Genomic DNA, 11,321 nt, shown 5'->3' with positions numbered 1-11,321 from the left:
AGAATTGCGACCTCTAGAGGCCCAAGAAGTCAAGACCCAAGATCGGTTTATATGGCAGCCATATCAGGTTATGGACCGATGAGGGCCCTACTTCGCACAGTTGTTGGAAGTGATATCAAAACACTATGTGCGGAATTTCAGTCAAATCCGATGAGAATTGCGCCCTCTAGTGGCTCAAGAATTCAAGATTCAAGATCGGTTTATATGGCAGCTATATCAGGTTCTAGACCGATTTGAACCATATTTGGTACAGTTGTTGAAAGTCATAAAAAAAAACGTCATGCAAAATTTCATTCGAATCGGATAAGAATTGCGCCCTCTAGAGGCTCAAGAATTCAAGATTCAAGATCGGTTTATATGGCCGATTTGAACCCTATTTGGTACAGTTGTTGAAAGTCATAAAAAAAAAACGTCATGCAAAATTTCATTCGAATCGGATAAGAATTGCGCCCTCTAGAGGCTCAAGAATTCAAGATGCAAGATCGGTTTATATGGCAGCTATATCAGGTTATCATCCGATTTAAACCCTATTTGGTACAGTTGTTGAAAGTCATAAAACAATAAGTCATGCAAAATTTCAGCCAAATCGGATAAGAATTGCGCCCTCTAGCGGCTCTAGAAGTCGAGATTCCAGATCGATTTATATGGAAGCTATATCAGGTTATGAACCGATTTGAACTTTATTCGGCACAGTTGTTGGAAGTCATAGCGAAACACGTCGTGCTAAATTTCATTCCAATCGGATGAGAATTGCGCCCTCTAGAGGCTCAAGAAGTCGAGATTCCAGATCGATTTATATGACACCTATATCAGGTTCTAGACCGATTTGAATAAGAATTGCGCCCTCTAGTGGCTCAAGAATTCAAGATTCAAGATCGGTTTATATGACAGCTACATCAGGTTTTGGACCGATGTGAACCATACTTCGCACAGTTGTCGCATCGAAGGATTCTTCTATTTTATGCACAACCTCGTGCAGGGCCGTCTCCACTGACCTTCCCTTGACCTAGGCATGGTGTTTGTGTTTACAGTTCGCTGGATGTCCCACTCTTTATGTTGGTGTCCACATTCCGTTCCATGGTTTTGAGTAGAAAGGACGTAAGGCTTATCGGTCTGTAGGGCTTTGGTGTCGCATAACTTGCCTGGCCCGGCTTGGGTAAAAACACCACCCTTGCCTCCTCTCAGGCTTTCGAAGTATATGCAAGTCCTAGGCACGCTGTGAAAATATTGGCCAGATGAAGCACCAGATAGTCTGCCTCTTTCTATAGTAACGCCGCAAATATTCTATCAGGTCCGTATCTCGGAATAGGTACTACCTTTTATGAAAAAATTTAAAGCCCTTTGGATTAGGCTAGAAATGGACTCCAAAGACTCAACATCTGCGGTGGTGGCGTCGGACCGTTGCGTGTTGTAAATTTTTACCATGCATGGTATGGTACCTCGCAAATGTCGCCAGCATTAGGAGGTGATAACAACCCCCTTAAATGTTGTCCCAAGTTCAGCTAGGATTCAAACGCAGTCGTTCAGCGTCATAGGCGGACACAGGCAACAGTAGCACGATATCCACATTCAGGGCGAAGTGTCCACACCCTAAATAAATATGAGAGAGTTAAAGAAGGCGCAGCGGAGCGGGCCCTGTTCATCTAGTTTAGATATAGCGAAGAATATGTTTGTGGAGTTATTATGAACTAGGATGATTAATAAAGGGTGATTTTTTTGAGGTTAGGATTTTCATGCATTAGTATTTGACAGATCACGTGGGATTTCAGACATGGTGTCAAAGAGAAAGATGCTCAGTATGCTTTGACATTTCATCATGAATAGACTTACTAACGAGCAACGCTTGCAAATCATTGAATTTTATTACCAAAATCAGTGTTCGGTTCGAAATGTGTTCATTCACCGTAACGTTGCGTCCAACAGCATCTTTGAAAAAATACGGTCCAATGATTCCACCAGCGTACAAACCACACCAAACAGTGCATTTTTCGGGATGCATGGGCAGTTCTTGAACGGCTTCTGGTTGCTCTTCACTCCAAATGCGGCAATTTTGCTTATTTACGTAGCCATTCAACCAGAAATGAGCCTCATCGCTGAACAAAATTTGTCAAAATTTGAACACATTTCGGACCGAACACTGATTTTGGTAATAAAATTCAATGATTTGCAAGCGTTGCTCGTTAGTAAGTCTATTCATGATGAAATGTCAAAGCATACTGAGCATCTTTCTCTTTGACACCATGTCTGAAATCCCACGTGATCTGTCAAATACTAATGCATGAAAATCCTAACCTCAAAAAAATCACCCTTTATATCCTTGGTGGTGGGTATCCAAAGTTCGGCATGACCCAACATAATACGTTTTAACTTCTTTTTGGTTTTTCTCATGAACTCAAACCTTCTTTTCAATTTAAGGCAGACGTAGTTGAATAGTCAGAGACCTTCTTAAAATAACTGCGGGGATGAAATGGCAAGGGTTAATGATGAATTTTTAATTAAAAAACTTTTGTTCGTTTGATACTTTGCAAGAGTTTTTGTAAGACACAAAACGGTCGGCACATTATGAATAATGCCCAAAAACAAATGCTCAAAATAAAAATAAGGGAGAAAACGAAAAAAAAAAACATTAATTGAAAAGAAATCATTTATGTACGAAAGTTTGCGTCAAAACTTCATCTCAATGTAGCCAAAAAATTACAAGCAATGAAAACGTAAATCTATTAAAATGGGATTTATTAATGAATGTTGTTATGCTCCCCCCCCCACATAGGAAGGGGGTAATCTTGTCATATCGTTTCAATTACATTGAAGTATTGGTATAAGTTCTTAATCATGTCCGTCCGTCCATCTGTCTGTCTGGAAAGTGTCCACAAATACATCTTCCTTAAGTAGGTATTTTGGGATTGTAACTGAACCGAATCGGTCCATCTCCCGGTCTTCTGATTTCATTTATCCCGAATCCCTAGTGAATGCAATATTTAACCAATTTGGCTGAGATTTTTACAAAAGATTTCTGTTACGGCATCCAATACTAAGGTGATAGCGCATGCTCTAAGTGTTCCGACAGACAGTCATGATGATCAAGAATACATATGGACCAATACATCGACATATAACATTAAACTGTCGATGTTAATGTATCTCTCATCCTATTGTGGAGGTATTCATCATCCTCGTTGGATTTTTTTTTCCAGCTGAAACCAATTGGGTTTGTTTTTGTTTTTGTTTAGAATAGAAAACAAGAAAAAAAAACCTTTTTCTAAAAAGTTTTAGGCAAAATGGGGTTTCTAATAATGCATTGGGCAGTCTATGGAGATCGCGATATCGAAGCTAACCATGCTTCTTCATCAGTCCATTTTGATCCCCAAGAAAATTTTATTCCTCCACCTGTTCACCAATTATTGGGTTGCCCAAAAAGTAATTGCGGATTTTTTAAAAGAAAGTTAATGTATTTTTAATGAACTTAGAATGAACTTTAATCAAATATACTTTTTTTACACTTTTTTTCTAAAGCAAGCTAAAAGTAACAGCTGATAACTGACAGAAGAAAGAATGCAATTACAGAGTCACAAGCTGTGAAAAAATTTGACAACGCCGACTATTATTTGAAAAATCCCCAATTACTTTTTGGGCAACCCAATAGAATATGAGAATCATGCATTTTTATACCCACCACCGAAATATGGGGCTACACTAATCTAGTCATTCCGTTTGTAACACCTCGAAATATTCGTCTAAGACCCCATAATCTTGTATAGAACCAGTAAGAGCATGCTAATTCGGCTGGGTCGAATCTTATATACCCTCCACCATGGATCGCATTTGTCCAATTCTATGAGCGGTATCTCTTTTTAGGCAAACAAAGAATATTGAATAAGAAGTGTTATGCTTTAGGAGCTATATGGTCCGATTCGGACCATAAATGAATGCTGAACATTGTAGAAGTCATATTCGGATAAATATTGCTCCTCGTAAGGGCTCAATAAGCAAAATCGGGAGATAGGTTTATATGGGAGCTGTATCAAGCTATTGAACGATTCAGACCATTTTAAACACGTATGTTGACAGTCATTAGAGAAGCCGTTGTACAAACTTTCTTCCGAATCGTAGGAGAATTGCGACCTCTAGAGGCTCAAGAAGTCAAGATCCCAGATCGGTTTATATGGCAGCTATAGCAGGTTACGTACCAATTTGCGCCATACTTAGCGCACTTATTGGAAGTGATACCAAAACACTACGTGCAAAATTTTAGTCAAATCGGATACGAAATGCGTCCTCTAGAGGCTCAAGAAGTCAAGACCCAAGATCGCATTATATGGCAGCTATATCAAAACATGGACCGATTTGAATCATACTGAACACAGTTCTTGGAAGTGATTCCAAAACACTACGTGCAAAATTTTAGTCAAATCGGATGAGAATTGCGCCCTCTAGAGGCTCAAGAAGTCAAGACCCAAGATCGGTTTATATGGCAGCTATATCAAAACATGAACCGATTTGAACCACACTTAGCGCAGTTATTAGAAGTGATACCAAAACACCAAGTGCAAAATTTCAGTCAAATCGGATTAGAAATGCGTCCTCTAGAGGCTCAAGAAGTCAAGACCCAAGATCGGTTTATATGGCAGCTATATCAAAACATGAACCGATTTGAACCACACCTAGCGCAGTTGTTGGAAGTGATACCAGAACACCACGTGCAAAATTTTAGTCAAATCGGATACGAAATGCGTCCTCTAGAGGCTCAAGAAGTCAAGACCCAAGATCGCATTATATGGCAGCTATATCAAAACATGGACCGATTTGAATCATACTGAACACAGTTCTTGGAAGTGATACCAGAACACCACGTGCAAAATTTAAGTCAAATCGGATAAGAAATGCGTCCTCTAGAGGCTCAAGAAGTCAAGACCCAAGATCGGTTTATATGGCAGCTATATCAAAACATGGACCGATTTGAACCACACTTAGCGCAGTTATTAGAAGTGATACCAAAACACCAAGTGCAAAATTTCAGTCAAATCGGATAAGAAATGCGTTCTCTAGAGGCTCAAGAAGTCAAGACCCAAGATCGGTTTATATGACAGCTATACCACATTATGAACCGATTTGAATCATACTTAACACAGTTGTTGGATAGGATACCAAAACACTACGTGCAAAATTTTAGTCAAATCGGATGAGAAATGCGTCCTGTAGAGGCTCAAGAAGTCAAGACCCAAGATCGGTTTATATGGCAGCTATATAAAAACATGGACCGATTTGAATCATACTTAACACAGTTGTTGGATAGGATGCCAAAACACTACTTGCAAAATTTCAGTCAAATCGGATAAGAAATGCGTCCTCTAGAGGCTCAAGAAGTCAAGACCCAAGATCGGTTTATATGGCAGCTATATCAAAACATGGACCGCTTTGGCCCATTTACAATTCCAACCGATCTTCACTAATAAGAAGTATTTGTGCTTCGAAAGTTAGCCTGTTTTCGACAGACAGACGAACGGACGGACGGACATGGGTAGATCGGCTTAAAATGACATCACTTTATGGGGTCTCAGACGCATATTTCGAGGTGTTACAAACAGAATGACGAGACTTTTATACGCCCATGCTATGGTGGAGGGTATAAAAATGAATTTGTGTTTGTTTGTATGTCTGTTCCGTATGGACTTAAAAACAGCTGAACCGAAGGAAACATTGGCTACATAATTTTTTGATATCAGAAGGGGGGGGGGGGGGGACCCTCCCCTTACCCCAATAGTTCTACCCAAAAATAAAAGTGTACCGATCAGGACAATATGGGATTCAAATGAAAGGTATTCAGGAGTAGAATACGAATTTCATTTGAAAAATTGTGTCCAAATAACTGGGAGGCCGCCCAAACTCCAAAACCACCTAAAATAGGTTCATTGGACGAGGATGACAATATAACACTCAAATGAAAGGTAATCGGGAGTAGATAAAGAATATAGATAAAAAGAAGGAATAGGCACTTTTCCTTCCAAAAAAAAAATCAAATATTGGGTTGCCCAAAAAGTAATTGCGGATTTTTCATATAGTCGGCGTTGTCAAATTTTTTCACAGCTTGTGACTCTGTAATTGCATTCTTTCTTCTGTCAGTTATCAGCTGTAACTTTTAGCTTGCTTTAGAAAAAAAAGTATATTTGATTAAAGTTCCTTCTAAGTTTTGTTAAAAATGCATTTACTTGCTTTTTTTAAAAATCCGCAATTACTTTTTGGGCAACCCAATAGGTTGATTGACCCATTTGATAATATGGGACTCAAATGAAAGCTATTTGAGAGTAGAGGACGAATTTTGTATCCAATTTTGGAGCCAAGCGTTTTGGGGTACGCCCTTAAGCATCCCCTAAACTGAACTTCATTTCCAATTATGGCAATATGGAGTTCAAATCAACGGTATTTGAGAGTAAATAACGAGTTTGATGTCTATTTTCCCAAAACACCCCCCAAACGGTTCATGTTTACCGACCAAGGCAATATGGAACTGAAATGAAAGGGATTTGGGAGTTGAGCATTTGGTATCCATATATGATTCGAAATATCTGAGGTGACATCACTTCCTAATTTTGAAAACGCCATATCTCGGAGATTGATAATGCGATTCGATTCATGGTTTCTATAGTTGGGGTCGGATGCCTCGGGGAAGACAATTTAGAGCTCAAACAAAAGGTGGTTGAGAGAAAAAAACGAATTTGATATTCAATCGAAGAGCCATGTATTTGGGGAGCCGCCGCACCCCAAACTAACTCTCAATAATATAAAAGCTATTTAGGGTGAAAATTGACCGATTTTCGAGACATTGACACTCATTTTCAGAACAAAGACCCTGGGGTCCACCCCACCCTCAACTAAAACTTATTTACCGATCATGCCATTATGGGGCTCATATAAAATGTTTTTGAAAGTAGAACACGAATCTTATATCTACTTTATGGGCCAAGTGTCTGGGAGGCCACTCCACCCCCGAAATTCCCCCTAAACCCAATACAAGTCTCAATAGAAGGGTATTTGGGAGTAGAGCAAAAATTTGGCCAGGAACCGAGCAGGGGTAAACTTCTCACACATCAATGAGTGCTTTACGTTTCAAGTTGAGTTTTTAAACGATAAGGGACCTTTTTTATAGGCGAGTCCGAACGACGTGCCGCAGTGTGACACCTCTTTGGGGAGAATTTTTATGCATGGCTTGGTACCTTGGCAAATGTCGCCAGCATTAAGAGGGAATAACAACCGCTTCAAATATTGTCCAAAGTTCTCGCCAGGATTCGAATGCAGGCGTTTAGCATCATAGGCGGACATAGGCTACAGTTGCACGAATTTGATATCCACATTCAGGGCGAAGTGTCCCCACCCTAAAAAGATATTAGAGAGTTAAATAAGGCATAGCGGAGCAGGCCCTGTCCAGCTAATCTAATGCCGAATAATTTTCATTTGAGTCCCATACTGATAGGAACGCCGTATATATCTGTTTAGAGGAGTTTTGGGGTTGGGGCGGCCCGCTGGGTACTTGGAGCTAAATTTTAATACGATATTAATTTTCTAGTCTCCAATACCATTGATTTGATAACCATATTGTGCCCATCAGTCTACTTTTGGTTTTGGGTGCCGTTTTTGGGGTAAGGGGAAGGGACCGTCCCCATTCGATTTCTAAAAATTTTATAGCCTATGTTTCCTTCCAGACAAAACTTACACAATCTGTGAAAATTTTAAGAAAATCAGTTCAGCCTTGTTTGATTCTACAGAACAAACAAAAAAAACCGAGTCCCATATAGTCATGATGAGTCATAATGCCCATTTAAGGCATTTTTGGAAGGTAGGATAATCCCCCATACTTTGAAATGATTTTGTATGCCAGATTCGTAATCTACTCCCGAATACCTTTCTTTTGAGGCCCATATTGACATGAACGTTCAATATGCCTGTTTGGGGGAATTTCTGGGGTTGGGGCGGCCCGATGGGTACTTAGACCCACATTTTAATACCATATTCGTATTGTATTTTTCAATACCTTTCATTTGAATCCCATATTGTCCCGATCGGTCCACTTTTGATTTTGGGCGGTGTTTTTAGGTAAAGGGGGAGGGTCCGACCCCCTTCCGAAATCAAAAAATTATGAAGCCTATTTCTCCTTTCTGTTCATATTCGCAATCTACTCACGAACACCTTTCATTTGAGTCCCATATTGTCATGATCGTTTAAAAAACCTATGTTAGGGGGTTTTGGGGTTGGGGCGGCCCCTCCCCCCCCCCCCAGTTACATGGACCCAATTTTTAATATGAAATTCGTGCTCTACTCCCGAATACCTTTCATTTGAGGCCCATATTGACATGAACGTTCAATATGTCTGTTTAGGGGGGAATTTCTGGGGTTGGGGCGGCCCGATGGGTACTTAGACCCACATTTCAATACAATATTCGTATTCTATTCTCCAATACCTTTCATTTGAATCGTATATTGTCCCGATCGGTCCACTTTTGATTTTGAGTGGTGTTTTTAGGTAAAGGGGGAGGGTCCGACCCCCTTCCAAAATCAACAAATTATGAAGCCTTTTTCTTTTTTCTGTTCATATTCAATCTACTCACGAACACCTTTCATTTGAGTCCCATATTGTCATGATCGTTTAAAAAACCTATGTTAGGGGGTTTTGGGGTTGGGGCGGCCCCTCCCCCCCCGCCCCAGTTACTTGGACGCAATTTTAAATATGAATTTCTTACTCTACTCCTGAATACCTTTCATTTGAGTCCCATGTTTTCCCGATTGGCCCACTTTTATTTTTGTAGTACTTTAGTGGTAAGGGGGGAGGGTCCGTCCCCCTTCCAGACCAACCTACACAATCTGTGAAAATTTCAAGGTAATCGGTTCGGCCGTTTTTGAGTCTATACGGAACAAACAAACACAAATTCAATTTTTTTGTATAAGATACAATTTTGGCAGAATCCATGGTGGTGGGTTCCCAAGATTCGGCCCGGCCGAACTTATCATGCTTTCACATGTTATTCCTTATCTATATCGTATATCTTAAACTTCTTCCATTGCTATGACTTGTATCACTTTGTTTTTTTTTTTTCAGGCTATCCCAAAGTAGTTCCCACACCTGGTGTTACGGCTGCCATGAGCACCAGCACAACATCTGCCGTTGGTACTTCATCAGCCTCCAGCACCCCCGTTAGTTCGCGACGTCAATCACGTGCATTGGAATGCATGGCACCGCCTCGTACTGGATCATTTCGTCATCGCAATGCACCATTGCATCAACCAGAACCATCACCCAGGACGCCTTTGGCATTTTGTAAAAGACGGCTCTCGTGGCCCGAAGTAGATCCACGCTCAAACTCGGGGTGAGTAGCAGTAGCAAACATATGAAACGATATAACATTTAAATAAATTCTGTAAAAAGAGGTCATAGTTAAGCCACAATTTGAGAGGAAATAAATGCCAGCCATATAGGCTATAGCATTTATGATTGCAATTCACTTGTCCATCAGGGATGTCACTACCAGTTGCTCAGACAAAGGGCTTTGACTTTTCTTTTTCCAAGTAATTTTTAACTTTATCGCAATTTTCCTTATAATTGAGACAATTCTTCCACTGAACTCCCCACGCACTCTAATCACCATCACCATCCCCATCAATTTCAATTTCATTTCTCCTTCACTTGCGGTTGATTATGATTAAGCGCCGTTGTGTATTTTTTTCTGTTTTTTTTTTGTATCTCAAAGAAAAAAATCCCACATATTTAACCGCACAATGGCTCGATACTACACATGTGCATGTATGTATGCAGCTGTAAAGTAAATTTAATAAAATTAAAATTAAGCTGTGTGTGTGTGTGTGTGTGTGTGTGTTTGGTGAAAGGCTTTGTTGTGTGCATCCCACCACCACAACATGTTGCTCAGTCATTTTGTCACATCGCACAGGGGTGCTATGCAATCAATCACAATTTGAGAGTACATTAAAAAAGCTGTAGGAAGTTGATACAAAAAAAAAAAAAATCACGAACCAAATTTCAGCCAAATTGAATTAAAATTGAGACTACTAGGGCTTAAAGAAATCAAATCCAGAAAATGGGTTTTATGGGCTTACACTCTTGGGATTTGCTGTAAGCGCTGGAGGGGGAGAAATCGTAGTTCAAATACAAGTAGAAGCGTGCTTAGTTCGGTCGGGCCAAATTTTGAGAACCCAAAAACATGGATTTTGTTAAAAATTTAAACCAAATAAAACCAGTAAGGAAAGGCAAAAGTTGGGCGGTGCCGACTTTATCATACCCTACACCTACCCTATAGGTACAAAGTCCGAGCTATGTCTAATTCTGATACTGTGACTGTGACGGTCGTCGAAGAAAGCGTTGTACGAAGTTTTAGGAAGTTGGGTCAATAAATGCGCTTGCAGTGGCTCTAGGGGTGAAAATCGGGCGATATATATACATGGCAGCTATATCTAAATCTGAACCGATGTCGAGAGTCAAAAGAAAATCCTACCTAACAAATTTCAAGAGAATCGGTTAACAAATGACCATTTTATTGTAATATTACTGCAAATCGGACGAACATATACATGGCAGCTATACCTAAACCAGAACCGATTTCCATGAAATTCACCAGTAGTGTCGAGAGTCAAGAGAAAATCCATCCTCGCAAATTTCAAGAGAATCGGTTAACAAATGACCATTTTATTGCATTATTACTGCAAATCGGACAAACATATATATGGGAGCTATATCTAAATCTGAACCGATTTCGAGTAAACTTTACAGATATTGTGGAAGTCCTCGAGGAAAGTGTTGTGCAAAGTTTTGGGAAGATTGGTCAATAAATAAGCTTGAAGTGGCTCAAGAAGTGAAAATCGGGCGATATATGTATACATGAGATCTATATCTAAATCTGAACCGATTTCCATGAAATTCACCAATAGTGTCGAGAGTCAAGAGAAAATCCCTTCTGCCAAATTTCGAGAGAGAGAATCGATTAACAAATGAGGAGTTAATTGCAATATTTCTCAAAATCGGACAAACATATATATGGGAGCTATATCTAAATCTGAACCGATTTCGAGCAAACTTCTCAGATACTGTGACGGTCGTCGAAGAAAGCGTTGTACGAAGTTTTGGGAAGTTGGGTCAATAAATGCGCTTGCAGTGCCTCTAGAAGTGAAAATCGGGCAATATGTATATATGAGAGCTATATCTAAATCTGAACCGATTTCCATGAAATTCACCAGTAATGTCGAGAGTCATTAGAAAATCCTACCTAACAAATTTCAAGAGAATCGGTTAACAAATGACCATTATATTGCAATATTACTGC

At 39.8% G+C, this 11,321-nt stretch overlaps 1 protein-coding gene across 2 annotated transcripts in view; it reads left to right on the top strand.

Moving 5' to 3' along the window:
* LOC106094000 (BAI1-associated protein 3) overlaps positions 1-11,321 on the top strand; it is a 420,062-nt gene that overhangs the window by 177,937 nt on the left and 230,804 nt on the right. For both annotated transcript variants that reach the window (XR_009396576.1, XM_059360897.1), the window contains exon 4: positions 9,089-9,356. Coding sequence is in view for 1 of the 2 variants with exons in the window: in XM_059360897.1 (XP_059216880.1) it covers positions 9,089-9,356 (268 nt within the window). In the remaining variant the exon portion in view is untranslated. The remainder of the gene's footprint in view (positions 1-9,088; positions 9,357-11,321) is intronic.

The sequence above is a fragment of the Stomoxys calcitrans genome, chromosome 1 (genome assembly GCF_963082655.1).
Source record: "Stomoxys calcitrans chromosome 1, idStoCalc2.1, whole genome shotgun sequence".
NCBI lineage: Eukaryota > Metazoa > Arthropoda > Insecta > Diptera > Muscidae > Stomoxys > Stomoxys calcitrans.
The sequence above is the reverse complement of the archived record's forward strand: the minus strand, read 5'-3'. Positions and strand labels throughout refer to the sequence as shown.